Below are 25,064 nucleotides of genomic sequence, written 5' to 3' on the forward strand. Positions count from 1 at the left end.
ATTAGATCAAGCTGTTTTAAGCATCCACAGCTTCATGTTTGCATAAAAGCTTCTTCAGATGTCCGATGTGCCCTACGTCGGTCTCTGTGGATGCAAATCCTTTCTCCTTCCTTGTTATTCAGCCTCACATCCCACTTCTTCTTTGCAAACCTCTTCCTTGGAATACTCTTCTCTGTTTCCTGTATCCTTGTTCTCTTTCCTGTGTCCAGATGATAGACCAAACACCTTTTTGGCTGGCTATCTATCTATCTTCACCTTTGCAATGAAAATTCAGGAGATCAGCGTCTTTAGAAGTGCTCAAATCACCTGATCAATCATGTTTGATTGAGTGAAGCTCCAGCGCCATATCTGCAGGATGTTGTCCTTTGCACTTTGCACTGGATCATTTCATGGATAAACAGATGAGTAGGTGCTTAGTGATTATACATTTTTTGGTACTTTCACAGTGAGATGTTTCAGAGCGCACAATTTTCAGAAAAGTTCAGTTTAATATAAATAGGAAAACAATATTTTCAAATATTTTCTTGTACAATCACATCTGCTAATTCACTGATTCTCTAACATGACGTGATATCTTGTGCCCTGTGGGGAAACAAATCAACTCCATCCAGTGTTGGTGTTTTTTCATGCCTCCATGTTGTGCTCCACAGACAGATAGTGAGTCAGACTGCAGTGCAGATAACAGTGAATCACTAAAGAGCATTTATTTGCACTGAGAGGAAAGGTAGAAGTTGTGTGCGTGCGTGCAAAGAGAAAAGCTGCAGGAGCAGAGAAGTGTGGAAGGAGTGCGGCGTGGTCGGAGAGATAAACTGCAGCTGCGCAGATAAAACCTGTCAATTATCACAAGAGCATAAACACATCATTTCAAAGTCTAAACCCGCTCCCACCAAGGAAAACATCAAGAGATAAGCGACCTCTTAACTCACTAGGATGTAACTAATTATTATTAATTATAACATTACATAAAATCCATAATTTCCTGATGGTTTTTTTCTATACAATATTAGTAAATAGTGACAAATAATCCTGATGCGATTCTGAGCAATACTGGGTGTTTACAGGTACAGAGAATATATATTTAAGGCTTTTAATACTTTTTACTACTTTATATACAATTTGAGACCAAACATACAATGAAAATATACGTCTATCCAGGCTGAGTTTAAGAACGCCTGCTAGATGTGTTTATTAATATTAAAATAACATGAAAATCTCACGTTTTTTCTAAAATGAAATCTCATTCTCCTCCATCTGAAGCAAACTAAATGCAGAGTTTAGATTTCTTTCCAGCCACTAGCTTCAACATCGATGACTAACCATCCTTGTCAAGCTATTGACAGGTCATCGTCATCATCATCTTTAGGGTTTTCACTGCTGTAAAAATGGCACCTCACTTGGTCTAAGAATTTTGTATTTTTAAGATGTGCAGGTATGAGTTAAAGGTAGCCTACAGTGGATTTACCATTATGGGCACACCCTGAATGAACATGAAAAGTTTAGCCTATCTATAAATCCCGTCCTACATAAGATCATTTAGGAAAAAGAAAATAATGTAATAATTTTTAAGTCCTGTATGTAGGATATTTAAGGAGTTGTAAACTATGAATGTTTTATGTCATTTATAATAAGAAGGACTTTAGAAGCACATTAGAGTTATAGCTTTAACTCTGAGGTATTAACTGAAGTGTATAAAAGTACACACTTACAGCACATACCAATCAAATCCTGAATTCTCTGACTGATTCAAGTGGTCAGTTGTAACTTTTCATCTTTTCTCCCAGCAGAGATGGAAGCTAATTTTGGATCATGTGTCATTTTGTATTTGTTGTCTCCTGTGTGAAGGAGTTGAAGTGCCAAGTCCTTTGTGATTGCAGCTTTTATAAAGTACTGTCTAACAGCGTAAGGGTGTTTCTGGATGATCTTTTCAGACATAATCGTGCAGCCAAGCACAACCTTTCCTCCTCGACCAGCACCACACTCAAGAGACAGGAGTGATTTTTTTTAAACACAGCGCTGACGTGCTCGAGAGAAGGACGGGTCATCAGTGCGGATGAGTCACACGAGCATCTCTTCTTACCTGAATCCACCTACAAACTGGTCTGTAAAGTGAGAGTTAGATGGTGTTAGATGGATTTTAATGACTGAAGGTTAGTTACTGTGTACAGTTCTGGTTTTCCACCATTTATACTTGTTGATGTACCTGCTACATATCTGCTCAAATCACTGATGTGAATCACTGAGGTTATTTTTGCTTGTGCCAATAAAAAAAAAAAAGAAAGAGAAAATATGCACCAGATAAAATTGGCTGAGATCTATTTCAGAATTGGTGTTTGTGCATCTTTGCAGCACTTCCAGTGTTGCTGCTGTTTTCTCTTTGCTTTCTGGAAGCTTCATTCTGTAAGTATATCTGCATGTATGCTTCTCAAAATGATGGAAGAGGACAAAGACGAAAAAGAGGCAAAACTGGAGATTAGCAGGTCATTTTGCTGGTGTGGCTCCTTTCAATTGTCTGTCTGTGGCCTCACATTCAGGCTTTTTGCACTGAAAGTCCCCTCTCAGAGGCCTCAGGACTTTACACCTGAACTGTGCACTGCCACTCTCATCCTGGGGACGATCCTCCTGTTTAGCCTCCAGGTTACAGACCGAAACTCAAAACTTGTAAGACAGGACAGATTGACAAAGAAGTTGTCTGCTGTCTATGTAAGTCTGAGGCTGATGGTGAAATTGCAAATGCACACTTGTAAACGGCCAGGGAACTTCCAGGGAACAAACCAAACAGATACAGTTTTTGCTTTTTATAGGTACAGTCAGGCAACATTTTCCTGTTTGCCACAGTGTTAAAATGTCATCAGCTATATTTTCTTTCTCATCAATAAAAGATAACTAAGTGAAAATGTCACTTCAGAAAAAATGCCTCACTGTGTCAAAAAGCTGCTACTATAGATATTACACTTCTACTTTAATTAGGTCACAGGTAAGTCATGTGACTAATTTGATTTCAACTGAGCTGTCATTGTTATCAGATTTAAAAGTTATAAAAAAAAAAATCTGGTAAAAGGAAAGAAACATGCTGATTTTTTTGTGTGACTAAAACGCTGCCAACAAAAACTTCAAAGCAAAAGTAAAATAGTTTTTCTTCACTTTACTGACCTCAAAGTCCTGGTCAGACAGGTAGAGCTCCAGGCAGAGTGGGTCAACTCCCTCTGGCAGCGGCCGGGCCTGCAGCTGAGCCAGAGGGAAGGTGTTCTGACAGAGCCGGGCCAACACGTCCTCCACCAGGATGATCTGGTTACACACCTCCGCCTCCTGCAGCCACAACAGAGCATGCACAGGCTCCTTTGTAGTAATTGTGAGAAACCGCTTTGTATCAGTGAGGAAGGAAAAATATAGCATAATCTAAATGTTAATCACATTTTCCACTTTGAATGAGGGCATATAAAAAAGGAGGTGCAGGAAGAAAGGAAGTTTTATTTAATTTTTTATTTCTTTTTATTTGGGACGGAAAAAGATGTTTTAAAAGAAGGATGAAGGGAGTCAGAATAGCTTGTTTCGGACATGAAACTGACCTGAGGGGGTGCAAGGCTGAGTATAAACTAAATATGAATTACTTTGAACATGAATATGGAAAGCTATTGCAGTGACGTCCAAGAGAAAAAGTATAGGATAACAATATGTCTTGCTCACTTTCTCTGTAATCTCAGCCACGTCCTCTCTGTGCTCCCAGCTGGGAAACATGTTGGTGAAGGTGAGCGGCTCCAGGCCAGCGTGGATCAGGTATGACTTCTGAGGCTTCTTCTCATTCCTCTCTGCAGGAGAAAATCAGCACAAGGTTCTCATTAAATCACACATTAACCTTTTCCTAATGTTTTTCTTTTCTGCTTTTAAAGTTTCTGGATGTTTGCCTCACGTTTGCAGTACTGCAGCACAGTCTCCATCGCGCACTTCCTGTCTGCATCCCAGCGGATATGAGCAGAGCCAGTCCTCTCGCTGTCCTGAGGCCACCAGCCCTGCCACAGGTAAACCTCATGGAAGTTATCCACCAGGAACAAAGCTGTGCCAGAGACATAAGATACAGTAAGAAATATGCGGTGTAATCTGCATACTGTATGTTCTGGATTTGTAGTTACGCATCTACATTTTAAAGTGTTCCCCCCCCCAAATGATCCTTTAAGTCTATGCGAGCATCAGTGTGAGGATAAAAAAGACAATGAGATTTGAAAGTGTGTCTTTCATTTTGCAAAAAATCAGTTCCTAAATAACATCTCTTCATCTTGTTTTTGCAAGGATGTGAGAAAGAGATGATGGGATGAAGCTATTTTTATATCCTCACTCTCTCTGGCACCATCTTGGACAGATACAACTGATCTCATTCTAAAACACTGACGTGTTCTAAAGGTTCAGGTTGTAGAAATGTACATAGGTGTATATTTTACTCAAATGACACAAGATTAAACTAAATGAAAAGAAAAACAACCTTTGAGCTGAGATGATGAATATGAATACTCTTGCACATTAGAGCTCCCACAGTACAGTTTATGCATGTATTTTGTCCACAAATAATTCAACATAATTAAAATAAAACTGTTTTCATAACAGCTCAGCTGCTCATTTTATTCCCCAGCAGTCAATAAAAACATTGGTCTTCATTCACAAACAGTGTGTTCTCACAAATCTGTTCTTAACTGTGCAGATGAACAAATGACGCACAAACCCTGAATCGTCCAAAAAATGAACAGTAATGAATTGTGGAAATGAATAAAGAATTACATAAATGCACATACATCAGACAGATATGCTTCACCACTTTTTCTACCTCTAGGAAGGTTCCCTATATCCAATCACTGGATACTTTATTAGGTATACTCAGCTAGTAGTGGGTTAAACAAGACGCTGAAAACATTCAGAGATTTTGGTCCATATTGATAATGACAGCATCACACAGTTGCTATAGATTTTAAATGAGGTGGATGGCATGTCTATCTAAAACACTCCTGTTTCCTCACTCGAAGCTTATGGAGCAAGGATGGATGGAAGCCTTAACTAGAAGAATATAAATCCCCACCCGCCAAACGTTTGTGTTTCAGTCTCACCAGGTTGAGGTGCATTGTACAGATCTTCCTGCAGGAAAGGCAGCGAGCTGACCAGGTCTGGAGCTCTGGACGGGTGGAAAAACTCATTTGCTACAAAATCTCCAGATGTGCTGCTCAGCTGGAAGAGCCGTGGGGTGAAATTGAATTTTCCTGGATCTGACAAACAACAAGATACATCATCCTTCTTCGGATGATGACCAGTGTAGGTGTGGAGAGCTTTAGACTACACCTCATGATTTAATATTTTGTTAAACATTGGAAAAAAAAAAATCAAACCTGTTATTTCTGATTTCATTTATATATTTTTGATAAACAATTGTTGTTATTGTTAATTCCTAAAAAAATAAAAATACTGCAGTTTGTGAAATACTCTAAAATCTTATATTGTAGAGTAAAGAGCATTAGGTCTTTACATTAAAACAGTCATTCCCAAATTCAAGAATCCTGTGACCTCTTTAAAAACCAAAAATTCCCATGAAGTCCACCCAATCTTAAATCTTCAATTGAAAACACAAAAGAAAGTGATGTATTTCTTTGAATGTTTTAATACTAAAAAACAAGAAACACAAGCTGTTGACTATGAACTGCTAATGCTACCCAGTCATATGCATAGTCACACTGAGCTCATGTGTTATGACTAATGTGTAACCCACCTGGCACTGGGACACAAAATTCAATGCATAAGCATAAAATTTAGGTCAGAGTAATATTTGCAATAACACAAACTAACTGTCTTTTATTACCAGTTTTGATTCACTTTTTATATAAACGAATATAAATATGTAACTGTACATACTTGTGAGCAATTTCAAACTGAGTTTCTGTTATTACTGTGGACCACCTGCAACACCGGGCCCACAATTTGGGAATCACTGCCCTAGAGTAAAAATCACATTGAGGCTTGAGTTGGTTATAAATAAAATAAAATTGAACTAAATTGTTATTAAGCCATCATAAGGGCTTTTAAAAAGGTTAAAATTTGACCTACAGATAATATATTCATGCACTTTATTGTGCAATGTACAAGAATGCAAAAGAGCAATTTTACTGTGTGGTAGTATAAGCAAGTATGCTGTATGAATTTTATTGTATGTATTGAATTCATAATGTGAGCTAAACAAGATATTTTTAACTTTACTAGAAATGATATCAGTTATAATTACAGTTACTGCTGCAGCAGTGTGGCAATGGTAGTATAAGTGATGCTAGGAAACAACAATGGTGTTATAACAATGCATTGTTAAGCAAATTTCAGACAAGCTGAGTCTATGGTGTCAACACATAAAAACGCTGTTTCCTGTACCTTGAAGCATGCAGTCATAGGCTTTCCTGTCTTTTCTCCCCAGAGCCTCCCAGAAGCCTGGAGGCTCCACCCCCTCATCACACTCATGGATGGTCACTTTGCTGCTGCTGTGGAGACCTGCTTCCAGAGGACATCTGAAAGCAGCAAAGAGAGAAATGATATTCAATTCTCAGATGAGAGTGTAAAATGAGGAAACACTGTCTTTATAAACACTCACTGCTCCTTTATCTTAAGAGCGGCCGTGTTTCCAACACTGCGGGTGTGCAGCTGCGTTTTGCAGCCGTGCCACAGGTAGATGATGGCCTTGTTGATGTTGAGCAGGATCATGGAGGCTCTAGAGCGAAGGCTGCTGCAGTGACAAGCCACCTCCAGCAGGTGGCCCTCCACCGGCACTTCACCACGCACACAGTAAAGACGCCACTCACCTGATTAGAGCAGGTAAGCGTGAGTGACAGGAAGTTTTTATCCTTAATCCTTAATCAGCAATCCAACATAAATCATATTATAACAACAACAATTTATTTTCTTTATTTAATACCAATATTAAATAATAACAAATAATATAATATAATAACAATATATAAAGGTAAATAGAATAAAAAACGGAAAAGTCCAAATATTTACTCTGAGTGTTCTCCTCCTCCTCCTCCCTTTTGCCTGCATGGACGATCATTCCTCCATTGAAGCACTGCAGGAAACATGCCGGCTCCTTTCCTTGCTGCACCTGCATCTGTAACACACAGTGGTCAAATTACTCTGTTAAAGTCAAGATTACAAATGTATGCACTGTCCATCTTTCTGTACATGTGTACATGTGCGCGTTATAAAGAGAACATTGTACAAAACTTTCATTCTTAGCCATCTTAATGCCATCGTAATCTCCTGTGATGAACGATTCAATGGAAGCGGGCTAGTGTGTTACTTCAGTAGCATTTCATAACATCAGCCTTCACCGCAGAGCTGATAATATGTTTTTAAACACTGACTGCCTTGTCTCTTGTACCTGTGCCCCTCTCTCCTCATCCAGCTCCACCGTCATCAGTGCTGAGGTCCCCTTCTCGCTGACAGTGGAGTGTCGCCCCTGCCAGAAGAAGTAGCAGCATTTCTCCTTCCCGGGCCCACTGCTCCTTGCCTCTGGGTTCTGCCTGCGACCAACTAGGGCCAAAATACAGAAACAGACAACAAAAGGATCAATAAACCACACTAAAACTACTCTTTTCACTACACAACAAAAAACGTTTACGTCTTTTTGAGTGAGGTGGTGTTGTAATGAATTATCAGAGCTCACCTACCTGTTTGTGTGCCATAAAGCACACAAATGCAAAATGTCAAGTAGATCATTTTTACCATGTCAGAATATGACTAGAGACCAACCTGAGGTGCTGACCATGTACTTCCACTTGACCACATATGCGTCCCCCTCGTGGAACTGGCCTATGCTCTGGCGTGGCAGACGGCTGTAATCAAACTCCAGGATGTGCCAAACGTCCACAGAAACTGTGACGATCTCCTGAGTCCTCATGGAGTCCTCTGATTCCACTCGACCGTGGCCACGCCCGACATTCACCCCATCCAAAATCATGGAAACTGATGACTGCAGGACAGGCAGCATTAGGGTGGCATCGTAAGGCCGGCACTCTCGCCTTGGAGCCTCCTGGGAGAAAGATTGCAGATAGGATTAGAATCAAATGAAATGTTAAGATGTGATAGTGAAAACTGAGCCAACAGGCAAAATAAGGCACTTTGACACACTAATGCTTCATACAGCATCTAACCAAAGGCATATCCGCTCTAATTCCTGGTCCCAGTGTGTAATAAACTGTTCCTGACAAAATGAACTAAGCCTGACTGAGACAGCCCAACAAATAAACAGATGGGGAGATAAAGTCGATATATCAGGCTTCTCTGATGTGGATAATCTGTGGAATAAAGCTATTTATCCTCATACAACAAGAGCCTGATTTGCACCTTCTGCTCAGGTACAAGCTCGCAGCCTTCCTTTGGCGTTGGGGACTTTACTTCAGTCCAATCCACGAACTTCTCCTTGAATAAGATTGTCTCATTGTGCTCTGTCAGCCTGCCGAATATTGCCCAGTCAGGACGGCCCTGGCCCTTCCTGTGGAGAAGAGCGTGGTTAAAAAAAAAAAGAGTAAAAGGACGTTAAACTTCATGAAACCAAAAGCCTTTTAAAAACTAAGAAATAAAGTTGATCATTTTAAAACACTATGCATTTTTGGTGTTCGATTGAGGCCAGAAGTAAAAATGTGAAGCAGGCATGTGTATTCTCACCTGGGTATGAGTTTGTTGCAGCCTCCGGGGTCCAGAGGGTTCACGTCACAGCACGTGTAGTCAAACGTCCCGTTCCACAGGTGTTTAGCCAGCTGGAAGGCCACCTTCCTTTGGGCCAGAGTCACCTCTTTACCGTGCCACACATACACCTCACTGCCAAAATCAAACACCAAAACCTGCAGCACAGAAAGCACAACAACCACAGACACCCAGTTAGCACTGCTTCAAACTTAATAAAGCCCTTTTAAGTTACATATGGAGAAAATCATCTATATTATATGCAATAACACATGTAGTGTTGTTATATAAATCCCAGAAATAAGAAGTAAAATACAAAAAACTCAAAAAACAATCACTGCAAACATGTTTTAACCTCTGTGTTCTGTGGTGAGCTATATATAACTCACCACAGTAAATTTTACTAAAGCTTAAAGTTTGCATTTTGAGGAGCACGACTGCTTTGACTGACAGTCACTGAACTGGATTTCTCATATGAATTTGCAGCTTTATTCCCTTTTTTAAGCATTTTAATGGAAAAATCTAACAGATTATATGGTCTGCTGTTTGCTATAGACCAAGAACATCAAACTTATTTTATATCGAGGGCCTTATACAGCCCACTTTGAACTTAACCAGACCAGTGAAACTCTTCTTTCTGTCAATGTAAAAATGTTTAACTACACATTTAATCCCTGAGATCTGTTAATATGAGAAGTGCAATTTCAACAGTATTACTCGATTGTTCTATGTGATAAAGAAATGCTGTCGTATTAAATGTATGTCAACAAAATAAATAAATTAATATGTAAAATTATGGGAAAAGTTCTGGTAGCTTATTGACCAGATTATCCTGTAATTATAATGCAGAAAAATTTGTAAATTCATAGAATGATTTGTTTAACTGTGGACCTAGTCTAAAAAAAAAAAAAAAAAGAAGAAGAAATTTTTCTAGTATAAAAAAAACCCCTTTTCTGCAATTTAATTGTTTATTTTTTACATAATTACTCTGGCGCAGTATGAATAGATGTGGTGGAGGTATTTATCAGTAGAATAATATGTTAACTATGCTGAAAATACAATTAAAAGTCTAATAAAATGATTGTCTCCTTCACATTTCCCAAAGTTGCCCAGTGAGCTGGATTAGAGTCTTTGACATTATGTTTGACACTCTTGCAAGAGACAATCCAAGAAGTGTGTGCATCACTTTAGTGACTGAAACTCTTGCCCCTTTGTATGTTACTTAGTGCAAATTTGCAGGTGTCTGTGCAATATACAGTGGATGCATGCAGCTTGCCAACTAAGTGTAAGCTGATAGCTTGACGGTCTCCAAAAATAGTCCTTTCTAGCTCCAGAAAGTTAGCATAGGTTCAGTCCCTGTAAATTCAGGACAGTGAATCTCCAGCTTCTTTTTATTTTGCATCTCATATAAAGTTTGCATCAGAAATTCTTTCTCTGATCCACCACCACCACCTTCTAGACTCCAGAGAGTCCATTCATTATCTTTGACCTTCATCTACAGGTCTGCTTCTTATTTTTTTAAAAGAAACTTTGATTTCTTCCATGTAATATTTCTCTTCTGTAATACAGTGGTTTGCATTCTCGTGTGGCACATGTGACAGAAATGCTGAAAAGTGTCCCATTCACATGCAAACCAAAAATAAAGCTAAACTACACCAGTGATGAAATCCTATTTCCTCTCCGTTCATGAAATCTTTCCAAGTTCAGAAAGCGGAAACGTGAAATTCTGCTGAAAATTTAAAAGCAGCTATCAAAATTATAATGAGGCTTTTATAGATCACCTCCTTGGATGTCAGGAGGGAGCTGCGTGGGACCTTCCCCCACTCATCATCATCAGGAACCAGCTTATCATCCTGCAGTCTGAAAATACAGTTGGTTTCCACGATGGCATTCTCAAACTGCTCGTCCTCCTCTGCTGGACCCGCCGCTACAATTAAACATAGTAACCGAAAATGTTAAGATATTATCAACGCAAGTGTGTGCAGTGGTTCAAACGCACAGACAAAAGCTTATGTCTTACACTGATATGCCATCTGTCCACCGAGGACTGACCAGAACTCCTGAGTATCTGGACTCTGTGGGTTCACCCCTTCTTCGATGGTCTGCACCTGGTTCCCCCTGCAGCCCATGTCCTTATTTGTCTGGATGAACGTGGCCAAATCGTTTGCCTGCATTCACAAAAGAAAAAGAATCATCTTATCAGCTATTAAATATGATAGATTTCAGTTTCATGGGCTAGATTCTGTTTTAATCTGCATGCATAGACGTAAACATGGAGGCCAATGAAGTGTAAGCAGATGACAAAGAGGAAACTTTTTAATCCTGTGTGTGGATGTGGAATCTGAGCCTGGAGCGGTGTGGATGTTACATGAATGGTTTCCCTGAGAGAGTTTTCCAAACTTTTAGGATGTGGAGGCTCACTTAACCACTACTGTCAGCATCTCTTAACTTAACAAGGCTCTAGTAGAGAGACACAACGCTCAGCTCGCTCATCTCCCCGAGACAGAGTTGAGTTATCTTGGTGACGACTGGAGTGGTGTAAATTTTGGGTTACTGTTCAAACTAAGGTCAAATTAAGTGAAGAAAATCAGACCTGTATCTAACTTAGTAACACATACAGAAGCTGTGTCAATGATGATAAAAAAAAAGACTAGACATGTGATTTGCTGTTTAAACTGACAAGAATAAAGTAGATCTGAGTCGCATATAAAGAAAAATAAAGAGTAAATGTAGCCATATCCTCACCATGATGTTGATGTAGACAACAAATAAATTTAGCTTCTTAATTAATCCATTAATACCCCTCAGAAGTAAGAGGTGAAACTTCATAAGAATGTCAAATATTAAAGTCAACAACAAAAAAAGTCATACTAAAGAGATTTGGCCGACTGTTTCTTGGCTCTTCATGCATAAAATCACAATAAAGTGTGTAAAGATCACAGAGAAGGAAAACAAATGTTTATTAAAAACTGTCTAGACAGACGTCCTTTGGGAAAATGGAGAGGCTGAAAACGTGTTTGATGAGGAGCACAGATGGGCATATGTGCCAGTTGGTGTGTGCGCAGAGAATGAAAGTTAAATAATCAATGAATCTTTTTTTTTCAAACACCAGTATGGCTACTGTAGCTCTGACCACACCAGACAGAGTGGTAACACTCACCTTCGCCTTCTCAATAACGTTTGAGAACTCTCCCATCCAAACAAAGCAGTGCTCTGGAGTGACCAACAGGAAACAATCCCCGCTGTTCAGAGACGACGCTCTGGGCTCCACTAGTCTGGTCTGAACATGACGACGACCTGCAAGAAATATGAAGCCACTTTAATTCATTTTCTCCGTAGATTTATCATAGATGTTCTGCTTGAGGCAAAACTTGTGTAGCGCCTTTGAGTATTTTACAAGGACAGATGGAAACGACAATTTGTGTGACCCTTGTTTTCTTATTGGTGGATTATCACAGGAGCAAAAGCCTGACTACACGTTGAGATGACCAAATCAACATATGAAAAACAGACTTATTATTCACAGATAGCTGTTGATGTATCATCATTAAAATGCAGATTACAGCCTTTAAAAAAGATTCTGTTTTGTATACAGCAATTTCCCCTTTTGTTTGTTGCTGTACATACAAAACTCAATATTTTATAATAATAGTATTATTTATTTATTATTCGGGGCATGACCACTTTTGACTTTCTTGAGGCTACCAACCTAGGCGCCTACAGCAAGATGTCTGCTTCACCTCAATCACTTCATGTTTAAATCACTGAACTGAATACTGTGAAACATTAAAATTAGGGGTGTGGTTGCCACAGCAGGTGGTGGTGCTGACACAGCTGAGAGCTATCTGCTAATTTAACCCTCTCAGTGCCTTTTGAAGCCTTATTAATACCATTACATTCAATTGCTGAAATTGCAGAGTTTTCAAGGAAAGTCTAGGATTTATTAGCAGATCCCATGTTTGTGACACGCAGGTACACAGTTTATGGATGCAGTTTATGATGCAACAATATGACTTTCATATAGAACACTAACTGCAGTATGAACCTAAACATTAACAGCCAGTTTCTGAAAACTAAAGGTAGTTTTGGCTGCTCATTTTTCCCCAAGGAGAGGGCTTCCCATATTTGATATGGCACAGCTGTTACACCAGATTCGTCTCTCCCATTTATTCAGATTTGGGATCAGCACAAGGCTGGGTTTGTGTCTCCTCCTGATCTTAAACTAGGTAAAGCAAATGTGTTAACCCCTACCCCACGGTGCCACTAGACCTAGTTTTAGACTAAATGAAGAATGAATGAAGCTCTCATTTAAAAGGTTCTAGTCCAAGATTATGTTTATTTCATGTCTGGGAGCTGGAAATGACACAGCATTAAACAATGGTAGACAGGTTAAGACAAACACACAATATAAGCGAGTTTTCACCTTTGATCTGCATCAGCATGATGTTCTTGTACGGCACAGCGCCGTTGTTAGACATCTGCTCTGAGATGTTGACGCTGCGCAGACTCACATTGCTGAAGTTTTCTTTACTGGCCAGACCTGCCAGAGCAGCCTCGGAGTATTCTGAGGTTTTATTCACTGAAATGAGAAAATACACACTTTATAAAAACAATAAAGGCCTACTGGAATAAAAATTAATAAATAACTAACATAACTGCTTCATTAAACATTAAAGTAATAAAATCCCTGCAGAAAAAAACGTCTGTATAAATGGGTCACGCTAATTTGCAGAGGTTAAAAATCGATGTAGTTTTGTTGGCTCCAAACAACAATAATGTTTCCAATTTTGCTGTTGTTGCTTTTTTTATTACACACCCCTCTGTTATTTAAACAATAACAGAGGGGCTCTATTAAGTCTTCTGTTCTACAAACTCCTAAACACAGAGTAATGTTCTTACTCGTCTTCTCGGATTTCATTCTCTTGCTTTCCAACTGTGCCACGTTAAGTCTCTGCTCTGTGTACTCATGTCGGATGTCCTCTCGAGCTGCCAGCATCTTCAGAGGGTTTTTAGATGACTGAACGTTTCTAGAAGGACGAACTGAGCGCTTGTGCTGCACCATGGCTGAAGTCAGCCTAGTCAGGAAGAAAAAATGAGTATGAGTACAATGGAAAATAATTACCAAGAGGCCGATGATGTATAATTAGAAGCTTTTTTTTCTTACTTGGGAGCCTGGGAGCCAAATATGCTGTCAAAATCCTCGCTGATGTCAATCCTGGTGGGCATGCGTGGAAATTCAGCGACACGCCTGTAAAACTTGGAGAAGATCTCATCATCCAGCTTCATCACTTCCTTCACGGCCTTCTCAGTCACTGTTATAGTGGTTTCCTGCAAACCTGCCACTGAAAAAAAACCAGTTTAAAATAATAAGGATGCAATCTATACAGATTCTTTGAAGGTAACACTGCAGAGTGTTGATATTTTTGGGGGATTGGCACTAAAAATGCTTTTAAAATGAAATATATTCCTAAGCTGAGGTCAAAGTCACTGCGGATGTACTTACCTTTGCTATTCAAGCGCCCCAAGAAGCTTTCCAACTTGTCAAGCTTCTTATCTGACTCCATGTCCGGCCTCGCCTCAATTTCTGGAAGACATAATTCAAGTTTTAAAACAACAGCTGTGATAAGATTGAGGTGCTCTCATTACGTTCGTTTCTATCCCTGTATTTTTCTGGACTGCTTTTACATTATTCACAGTTCAAAATGATCCTTATTTATCATATACTGGGCCTTGGCATAGTCTCTTAGTTCTTCCTCTGTTTTCAAGCTGTTTTAGTGTCTCTCCCTTTAAGCCAACGCTCTTCTGCTATTTGCATACAAAAATTGTGAACAGTACGTAGGTGAGGCTGTTGTGTTCACAGGATTACCTGCTCTCACTGATATTCTGGATAAATAGCAAACCTAGAATAGTCTAAAGTTTCTGTCTCATACTTGTACATAAACTGGCCTACGTATTTGAAACTTTGGCCATATTCAATATGAGGATCCACCAAGTTATTTTAAAGTTATAGTTGACAGAAAATAAAGGAAAACATATCAGGACCCCTTAAAATTTTCTTAAAGTAATTAAATTAAACACACAAGTTCATCCAGCTTTTTTGTGTTTTGTGCCGTTATTACTGTTTTTAAGTTATTAGCTGATATTTTTTTATGAACTTTAGGAATTATTTTTAAATCCATCAGCTTCTGTAAACTGCAAACTAGTTTTTTAAAAGCTCTGACAGCGATTTCTCTGGGGTGACAGTGATGACTTGCAAATCTATCTCACCCTCTTGTGGTTTGTTGACAGCTGGCGTGCTGCTCTTCAGCTTGGTGGAGACAGGCGACAGTATTGGGCTGATAACGGAGGAGGAGGCTGCCAGGCCTGCAGACACATAGACACAAATTTAGAGCAAGCGATGTAACTACTACATGAACCTGCTCACAATCAGGTCTTTGAATTTTTCTTTAATGCCTGTGAAAAAAAAATTTGGCATCAGAAGCCAAGTGCATCTCTACATTTCGACAGCCAGTGTCACCAACTAAGTCAATGCAGATTTGTAAATAGCACTAGAGTCCAAATACATCCATTTTTTTGGGTGCATACTGTTGCTTCAAAGTCTTTTTCTATAGCATTTTTAAACACCACCCCAGTCACCCACCTTTCTTGACCATACGTGCAGCCACTGTGTACTGGGTGGAGTCATTAGCTGCTCCTTTGCCCTTTGCCTTCCAAGCATCCTCCCGAGTTGAAATCATCTGCTTCCTCTCCTCAATGGTCATCTGGGCTTCAATTTCCTCCCCCGTCTTCTGCACAGACATGTCAAATTATCAGATTATGAATGATTATTAGGTTAAAGTGTCAAGCCCTGCATGAAAAGCAATCATCTCTACACAATGAAGCTAACTGTTAGTCTTCAATTCAATATATTTCCAGCCATGTAGGACTTGTTTTTAATAAGATTAAAACATAAAACAAATACATGGAAGAACTGCATCACCTCTGTAGCTCCAATTCACTGCTTTGTTCCCAAAGGCGCAATTATTCATGTAGTAACAGTATCAAACCAAGCAGTTATAAAAAGATTGGATGCATTCGAACATGCTGGGTGCATTGCTATATATAGTCTACTGTATTCCTCAGTGGAAGTGATGGCTGTACACTCGTGTTGGCGTAACCAAATCAATTTCAATAACGCAGAAAGTGCTCAACACATGAGTAGCTGCAGACCAAGCAAGAACGATAAGACTCCAGTACATGCTGCCTGTTTGAGCATGCTAGGCGCATGACCTTACCTGACTATGATGGTCAATATACTGACACTTTTGGCCAAGGGAGATAGGAGGAGAAAAGGTAGAGGAGAAGACAGGCTCCTGAGGATGTAGTAGTGGGTGGAAAATCGAAAGACAGGAAAGGAAACGAGGGAAAAACGATGAACACAGAGGATGACAAACGATGGATGCAAAGGAAAGAAGACCAAAGCCAGAAATCGGGACTGCAGTTTGACTATTAAACAGTAAACATGACGCTAATTTAATTTTACCTTTAAAACATGCCGGTTTTAAATATTCATTATTCATTTAAGAAATGACAAAAGTCTTTCAAAAGAATTAAGGAAGTTTCACTGTCTCTAAATAAAACACTCCAAAATAAAGAATGCACTTACTTTTGTTAAAGGTTGCTGAATACATTTATGTTTACTGTTAGTAACAAGGCAACAAATTGCAAAAGCCGCTTCGCCCAGGAGAAAATTACATTACCTGTGCAATGAAAACGTAAAGCTTAAAGGAACCCCGTCTCTTTCAATCTCGTGGGTCTTAACATGTTGCCTGTTCACACTGTCAAACATGTGTGGTATATTTTTACTGGTTAAAAGTTGAAAATATTTAACACATATTTTGATCTGCAATGTAAACTGGTTGCACTCCATATTAGAAGCATCATAAAATGTTAAAGTGCTGCTTTTGGTTGCAATTTCCAGTAAAAAGGAAACATGTAGAATTAGTTTTCAAAGCCTTCCTGTTGCTAGGAAGAGGAGAAAGACGGAGGAAAGTGCTTGTGCGCAAAGACAAAGCATTTGATGCATTTAGTCAACTAAAAGATCTGCTGATCATAAAACCAAACACTGTGTCTACATTTTTCTCGCACAAGGAGTCTAACTGGCCTCTGATAACGACCAAAAATAGATGCTGTCTTGCTGCTGCTGGATTTGTACTGCAGCACTTTCTTTTGTTTTTCTAAGGTTTTTAATGTGCGTAACAGTGGTTTCTTTATTGTTAAATGTTGTTATACTTGTTTGACAGTTGCCACAAGACACAAATAGAATTTCCAAAAGGGCAACAAACATTAAATACAAATTATTGCTAATGGAATCGATCGAGAAAATCAGAATATATAAAACTGCCGTCTTCTAGATCGGCAAAGAGGAGCTATGCTGCACAAACACAGATATTTCCGTATTCTCTTCGTATCGCCTCTGTGAACATCATCATTGTGATATACAGTTTGACTAACGCCCATTATGTTTTCTTCTTTGCTTTCCTTGTTAAACTATTTTCAGGTTTAAATAAAAAAGGTTGTAAAAAAGGTTGAATATCAAACATGTCCATGTCATAGAAGGAAACAAAAATTGCAACCAAACACTACAATCTTAACAACAATGGTGGCTACGAGTTGCGGGAATTATTTTTAAATTTTACAACAAAATACAAAACTATAAAAGACATTCACAGTGTATTTTATTTCAAACTCAAAAAATATAATAAGCCACATATCTTCATACCATGGTTCGTTAAATATAATATATTGGCATTTAAAGCAGTTTCTTAGCCAACCTGTGGAGATGTGACTTGTGCAAAGTGAACTCGTGATTGCTCATCAAATGCTATAGTATTTCTGAGCATGAGCACTTTACTTAAGAAGTGCTTAATTAAAATATTTAGAGCCCCAATGAGTTTATATAATCTAGTATTAAGACCATGTGTTAAATGTTAAATATTAGATGTTGTTAGAACATCGACAGACCAGCAGATTCAGGAAAAGCAAAAAGCAGCCTCGCACAACATCCAAACAAAACTGTGACAGGAAAACAGAGATCCCACGCCAAGCTAATAACCAACAGGTCTTACCCACAGCTGTTCAGACACAGACAGAGAGGAGTCCTGAACAACCACCCCTTCCTCCTGAGGGGTTAAACACAGGGGAAGTACACGTCAGAGTGAGGGGGGGCTACTGCTATTGTTGCTAATGGGTTTTAGGGGCGAGATCGCCTTAAGGATTAGCATCCAGCGTTTAAGCAGGCGGTTTCAACTCACAGAATACTAATTTTGAGTGTACGAGCTGCAGGAAAGGAGTCCTTTAAAGTGCCCTAGTCCCAAATCCCAAAATTAGAACTTCTTTGAGCTTATAAATGTCTTTCTAGCTGCTGTTTAAGCCAACAGAGATGCATAAATACTTATAAGAGATTCCCAAAATAACTCTTTCTGTCAGATAAGCTTTCAAGTATTACCTCTCGAGGTTTAAGTCAAACTTAGCCTGAAGCTTCCCCGATTGTGTTAAAATTCATTTGTAATAGCCCAGACTGCTAATTCTACAAGCAGAACGAGGCGTATGATTTAGTGTTTGCTGTCTGAGGGCTGGATGCCACGCTGGTCGGACACCACTGCGCTCAAACAACAGATGGGCTAAAGGGAATGAAATGAAAAGGAGCACTTAACTGAAAGAGAGGGGGGGCAGAAGCTGGCATGGTAACGATGAAGGATGGGGAGGGAAATGAGGCACTGGTGTTTACTATGTTTAACAAAAACTGTTAGAGCAAAGGCTCTGTAAAAATATACCTGAAGCTAAATGAAAAGCGGATATAACACTTTTCTGAAACAGGGGATTAAATTTATTCCTATTATTTGGTTTCATTTATATTGGTCATGTCATGACATTTTCTGCAAACATTTAAGACAAATGTTGTTTTAAACCACAATCTGTTGGAACTCAAGCGAGAAACCTGTGCCCACTTTACTTAAATCTCCAGGAAATGTAATCCGTGGAGAATGACCTGCCAGTCATATTTGAGCACACACAGTTTTATTCACAGCGATGTAGAAACCACAAACATTTATGCGAGGAGACAGGTTTTAGTGCAGTTTCTCTACATACAGTGCGCAAGAACCAGCCCAGTGTATCTGGGAAGCACGACAAAACTGCAAGTCAGCCGCACAGTTAGTTAATGGGTCTGACTTAATCAAATAAATTAATAAATATAATCACAAAAGTGTTAACTGCATAAATGATAATTTATTTTAATGCTGGATACTGGAAAGAGAGATTTAATTTTCACTATAATTTTTTTTTTTTAAAGCTACATTTTGTTTGGTACTTTCTTCTTTAGCTTAGGTTTAAATTTGCCAAATCAAATATGACTCACTCTAAATGTGACCACAGTGAGGCTTCACAGTTGTTATACTGTATACACAGTAAAGACTAACCTTCTTCTGGCTGGTCTGATCTGTTTCCCATGGCTGAGCTGGCTGCTCAGTGGATGCCACTTTAACCACTTCCTGTTTCTTATTGATCCTGTTCCTCCAGTCCTCCTCACCACTCTTCTTCAGCAGTGCCACTCTGACATAAGACAAGAGATAATCTTTTAACAGGCAAAAATTAGGCTTTTAATTAATATCCTATACTTATTTTTAAAAAAAATCTGTGTTCTGTCATTGGACAGTGCCTTGTAAAATTCTTAGGGCCAAAGTCCAGAAGCCAATGGGTAACCTCCACGTTTACGATGGCTAAATCCATATATGTGTACAAAATGACAATATAAAAATACATGGAAATAAAAATATTGAGATAATGGTGCTTTTCAAATTTATATATAAATATGTTTTACATATTTGTGCTTTTAGTTCAAATCATAGGAAAGAAATCCTTTCAAGGGAGAAAATCCAGACCAGAGACCTTTTGCTGCAAACACAACTATTACAGTTTTTCTCGATTGCTTAAAAACTATAACCAATCTTGTGAACCCAAATTTCAAATTTTAATGCCACTTTCCAAGAAGCACACCCATTTCCCTGAACTATAAACACGATGCCCCTGCTTTACCACATGAGTCAGATGTGGTGAACTGTAAAACTACACACAAATCCCTACATTTGTCAGTGCTTACACCATGTGGTCACTTAGAAAGCACTAGCAGTCAATTAACTCACATCAGCACAGCTTTAGCTCAAATAGCACATAGTTAACGAAGTGGAAACACTATGAGTCAAAATGTATCACACACCAATCAGAAACTTTAATGGATAAACAAAAGGGCCCAAGTCAGCTCATTCAGGTTTGAAACAATGGATCCAAAGACATGCAAAGGAAGAGGTCCAGGAGCAGTAGGAGAAGGTGGTCTAGGACACCAGGGAGGAGGAGGTGGAGAAGGTGGAGGAACATAATTGGTTATTGGGCTATTGTAAATGTCCCTGGTAAGCGTGGAAGGAATGTCACTATGTGCGCAGCTATCAGCCAACGAGGGATACTCCACCGCCATCTGATTCTAGGACCCTATAACACTATGCTTCTCCTTGCTTTTCTTGATGGTCTGAGACAACATATGTTTCAGCGGGACTGCAGGTAACCAGCACAGCCAGAGCAGCCTCACTACGTTGTTGTTTGGGATAACGTCAGCTTCCATCACGCTGCTATGGTTCATGACTGGTTTACCAATAACCCAAGGTTTTCTAACATCTTTCTGCCTGCATACTCTCCCTTTCTAAACCTGATAGAGGAGGTATTTTCGGCAAGGCAGTGGAAGGTGTACAACACCTTATGTCCTCCTCCAGGCCGTGAAAGACGCCTGCCTAGACATATCAGTAGATGCATGCCAGGGGTGGATCAGGCATGCAAGAGGATTTTACCCCCGCTGCCTAGCTAGGGCCAATATAGCTTGTTATGTCGATGAGATTCTCTGGCCTGACTCAAACCAAAGACAGGATGCTGAGGTGGAATAATGTTTTTGGTGTGTATTGTACTGGATGGTACAGGAATAAAAATGTCCCACTGTATGTACATTGGTTGCGTCTTTTGTGTTCATCATGTGAAAAGGTTTTTGAGGGGAAGAACCACAAGCAACATAACTTGCCAGTTTTGGGAATACTGTTTTACATTTATTGCACCAATGTGTACGACTATTTTGTCGTGCATGTGTTTTTGAGGCCGTGTGTGTGATGTCTGTAGTCAAAGTTTGGTTTTTCAGCAAGAGCAAATGGTTTTGAGTATAGAGCTTCATTTTGACCTGACAATACGATGTTTGGGAAATTGGGTGAGAAGTTATGGATTTGTGTTTACTGTTTTGAAAATACAAGGCATAGTTTCAAGAAATGTGTTTAAGCAATCGAGAAAAACTGTAACAAAGGCCTCCAAAGACTGCATGAGGAGCCCTGATAACGAATGGCTGAGGGGTAAAGGAAAGTATGTCATAATCTCCTCTCCTTGTCTGGACAGGGCAGAAATGAGGGCATTAGGAGGAATGTGCAAACTCTCAGGGGACTCTAACAGTCCACTCAGCTCTCTGCCAGCTGTGAAACACAGTGATGCTAATAATGAATCTCTCCCACCTCCATGGATGTGAAAGAGTTAAACAAACCTATATACGGCAGTGAAGGACACACAGTCTTATCAGGTGCAACACTACAATGTTAGCAAGCTTTGGCTTTTTTGACTCAGCCAGCAGAAAAGAATCAAAATCTGATCTTTGCTGACATTTAATTTTACACCTTGTAAAGAGCCGAACTCTGATTGGATCCAGAACTTGTGAATCCACTTTGTAGCCTAGCCAGTGTTGCTAGGCTACAAGCTTTAAAGAATTATTTTCTTTGTGAATTTTCATTCACCTAAAGGATCCCAGTCACGGTCATGCGTGCCATTGTTTGTATTCCATGTTTGGCAGCAAAGCCTTTGAAGGTATTTATATTCAGAAAAAAATTAGTTTCAGGTCTTTTGGTTACACTGCACTTATTTAATTTATGTGAAAAAATGGTTTTGTATGGTTACTGAACCAATTTCACTAGACATAATGAGGCATAACAACAAACACGGCAGCAATAGACTTCGCATTTTATACCAGATATTGTTTCTCAAACCTGAGCATGTTTTTTATCTCCAAAACAGCTGCCCAAATAAGCGCTCTGAGGGATTACCACCATAGAGTTTTGTCGTTATGAGGAGCAGCACCTTCCAGAGACCACAAATCGTAATTTTGGAATTGAGTACTAATTTGCTTTTGGGTGTTGTTTTGGACATTTTAATCATATCCTCTACATCTTTTTTCCCCCTCTGCTTTTACATCTACAACAAATAAATAAATCTATAAGTAAATCTGCACTAGATGAAACCTTCAGCTGTCACTCACCTCTCCTTTATGGACATCTGTTTGCTGGACATGCCGTCAGACAGCTGGTCTCCGGACTCTGTGGGGGACAGCAGGTCCCCAGAATGATCACTGTGTCTGCCCAAGTCCTCGATGTGTTCCAGGGGCAGGGACTGGGACTTGATGAGCGCCTGGGGCAAGGACTGAGGTTTGGGGGGGGTCTGAGGAGGCACCTGGGGTTTGAGCTGAGGCTGCGGTGCTGTCTGCTGGTAAGGCTTAGGGAGAGGTTGGACGAATCCCTGAGGTTTGGGCTGGGTTTGTGGCGAGTGATTGAAAGGCTTGGGATATGTTGGTGGGGCCTGGGAGTACGGCTGGGGCTCGATGTATGACGGAGGTTTGGGTTGGTTTGGAGGAGACTGCTGTGTGAAAGGTTTAGGGAGGGTCTGGGGAGGCTGAATGACGGTCTTCTGCTGCTGTTGGCTGCTTGAAACGTGAGACACAGTCCTGGATGACACTTTAGCTATCAGTGGCCTCAGTGACGCGTGATGATCCGGCACATCTGGGAGAAAAATAGAATGCAATAGTGTATATTAACTAGGGATGGGTATCGTTTAGGTTTTATCCGATACCGGTGCCAAATCGGTACTTTTGAAACGGTGCCGGTGCTTAAACGGTGCTCGAACCGGTGCTTAAAGAACGGAGAACACAAAATTGGTCCAAAAACCTCTCATGTTCAGCTGTTTTTTTTTGTAAAAAGATAACAATGTGTGCCTTTTCTGCAGCTATGTGGCATATATGGCATCACTCTTGGCTGGAAGCAGTGCTTAAACAATGGAAAAAACACAAACTTTGTCCAAAACCGCTCATGTTTAGCTGTTTCCCACTTTTTCTTTGGTCATTTTAGCCTTTTTGGCCAGGGTGAAGGGAGCATCTGCCATCAAACAAGAGGACAGCCGCATGTAGCTATGATGATGTTTGCTAGTTCACCTTACATGCATTAATGTAATAACGTGGTTAGCGTACGCAACGTAAATTACACACGAACAACATGAAGCTACTCATGCAGAGAAGAACGGCTGCTACTGCTGCCATCATCATCCTCATCATTTCTGCTACACTGGCAGAGCTAGGGGCCAGGACTCTATTCTTCGGGTTTTTGGGGGATGTTGCTCCGGGTCCGATAACTGGCAACCCACCCGACGTGCACGGTGTGAGGTCTCGCAGCAAGCTATCAAATACGGCGCATTTCTGGGCTTTAAAAAAAAACGCTATGCGTCGCCAGCTGTTTAATCGGATTCTTGGTGTTACCTCCTTTGACAGTATCACAGTATCAGCTTAAAGCACTTGTTGCAGGCTGCTGAGTTTGCATATTTTGCTATGAAGTACAGCCAGAATTTTGACCGCTTCGCCTTGGGCATTTTTAATCTGTGGCTCTGCTCTAACAGAACGTACGTACCTGGCCCCGCCTACTATCCTCGGAAACGTAAAATGATTGGCTAAAAGTGTATCACAGCTCAGGAAAAAAAAGCACCGAAATAAAGCACCGAAATGTGCGCTGCTTTTCGGTCTGGTTACTACCGTTTATGTCAGAACCGGTGCCATCATGGCACCGGACACCGGTACCCATCCCTAATATTAACTGATCAAAATTACAGATATTTACATAAAAGATTATGTGCCACAGGCCTTCCATCAAAACCTGTTGAAAAAATATTAAAAAGATAACTTTTCCAGATGTGAAAATATGGAAAATATGTCCCACTGTGATTACACTTGTTTAAAATCTGAGAGGATATGATACCTCTGGAAATTCCTCAGATGAGCTTGCTGTGAGATGACACTGTTTACCACTTCATCCCTGTCCGTGCAAACAATTTTTGGTTTTACAATAAATTGCATTCAAATTTTTTTATACTTTATATATACAATGGTTACCATTTAGAAGTTTTTAGTAACTCTTTTCAACAGAAAATTGCTGAGTGGGAGTGAACATGGATCTGTTTGGGAACTGGGTAAAATTCAAATCTTTTCAACAGCCTGAAATACAACATTACACCTTTCATCTTTTCAGACTTCTACGTTCTCAGATTTCTTTTTCCAACCAAAGGCAAGAATTAAAGCATTTCTATGTTCAACTTTTATATACAGTCTATATCTTGAACTAAGACTTTTCAAACTACATCTGGTTCAGCAGTATTTTCAATAGTCCCACCTTAATTGGTGTTAATGCGGTGAAACAGTGTAGATGTTAGCAGTGTTTTGAAGTAAAAACATATTAGCATGGATGCAGGAGCCCTAAAAGGTAAAACTAAATTAAACTAACAGAAAAGTCAAAGTCAACTTTTAAAACGCACTGTGTGGGTGTAGCATTAGTTTAAAGGCTCTTTAAAATCTACCTTTCACTTTTTGTTTGTTGGCTGATGAATTTAGGGAAGCTCCATCTGATATTTTAGCGCTGGGTTTATTGGAAATGACCACATTGTTCTTTTCACTGATTATAATTTTGTTTGTCTCTTATAAATTTGAATATATCAAAACGTTCCTGAAGCATTTTTTTGAAAGAACCCTTTTTTGCAAACAATCACAGTGTAAATACTCCGATAATTATCTGGAAATGGATTCATGTGTTACTAAACACGAAGATGAGGTTACCATATATCTGTTTGTGCACCAACTCCGTGAAATGCATCCATGCACACAGGGAAACGATTTTGTCGGATTTAAGTTCGAGTCACATAGTTGCAGACGTTAGAAGACACGTTCACCTCAATATTTTGAGCAAAAACATTTTTCCCACCAATGAAAAATGCTTTTGTTAACTTGTTACTCTGCAAGTTATATGTAAGAAGAAGAAGCTTTGAGCAACTTTTTGAATATGTTTTGTTGCTAGTGTGCTATCTTATCTTTCTGCCTGCCTGTGTTTTCACCCTCAGAAACATATCTGAGATGCACACGAATATCCTCTGAATCACCTGAAAGCACAGATATACTTGACATACTTTAAAGTGTGCACAAAGTTTTGAACATGGGTATC

At 39.6% G+C, this 25,064-nt stretch overlaps 1 protein-coding gene across 15 annotated transcripts in view; it reads right to left on the reverse strand.

Annotated features, from left to right (window-relative positions):
* Positions 1–25,064, reverse strand: part of svilb (supervillin b) — a 60,240-nt gene that overhangs the window by 1,260 nt on the left and 33,916 nt on the right. For 8 of the 15 annotated variants that reach the window (XM_076876366.1, XM_076876362.1, XM_076876363.1 and 5 more), the window contains 24 exons: positions 22,073–22,589; positions 19,161–19,293; positions 17,808–17,861; positions 15,975–16,052; positions 15,341–15,488; positions 14,968–15,063; positions 14,204–14,284; positions 13,865–14,042; positions 13,600–13,775; positions 13,124–13,279; positions 11,861–11,997; positions 10,721–10,868; positions 10,482–10,627; positions 8,683–8,858; positions 8,362–8,509; positions 7,768–8,047; positions 7,397–7,548; positions 7,018–7,123; positions 6,611–6,818; positions 6,394–6,527; positions 5,091–5,246; positions 3,908–4,051; positions 3,685–3,806; positions 3,151–3,336 (listed from right to left, as the gene is read on the reverse strand). In XM_076876366.1, coding sequence (XP_076732481.1) covers positions 3,151–3,336; positions 3,685–3,806; positions 3,908–4,051; positions 5,091–5,246; positions 6,394–6,527; positions 6,611–6,818; positions 7,018–7,123; positions 7,397–7,548; positions 7,768–8,047; positions 8,362–8,509; positions 8,683–8,858; positions 10,482–10,627; positions 10,721–10,868; positions 11,861–11,997; positions 13,124–13,279; positions 13,600–13,775; positions 13,865–14,042; positions 14,204–14,284; positions 14,968–15,063; positions 15,341–15,488; positions 15,975–16,052; positions 17,808–17,861; positions 19,161–19,293; positions 22,073–22,589 — 3,860 coding nt within the window. Of the gene's footprint in view, positions 1–2,077; positions 2,100–3,150; positions 3,337–3,684; positions 3,807–3,907; positions 4,052–5,090; positions 5,247–6,393; positions 6,528–6,610; positions 6,819–7,017; positions 7,124–7,396; positions 7,549–7,767; positions 8,048–8,361; positions 8,510–8,682; positions 8,859–10,481; positions 10,628–10,720; positions 10,869–11,860; positions 11,998–13,123; positions 13,280–13,599; positions 13,776–13,864; positions 14,043–14,203; positions 14,285–14,967; positions 15,064–15,340; positions 15,489–15,974; positions 16,053–17,807; positions 17,862–19,160; positions 19,294–22,072; positions 22,590–25,064 lie in introns of all 15 variants that reach the window. The other 7 variants (XM_024805923.2, XM_024805914.2, XM_076876360.1 and 4 more) reach the window with 6 other exon arrangements.

Source organism: Maylandia zebra, linkage group LG18, assembly GCF_041146795.1.
Source record: "Maylandia zebra isolate NMK-2024a linkage group LG18, Mzebra_GT3a, whole genome shotgun sequence".
NCBI classification, from domain to species: Eukaryota; Metazoa; Chordata; class Actinopteri; order Cichliformes; family Cichlidae; genus Maylandia; species Maylandia zebra.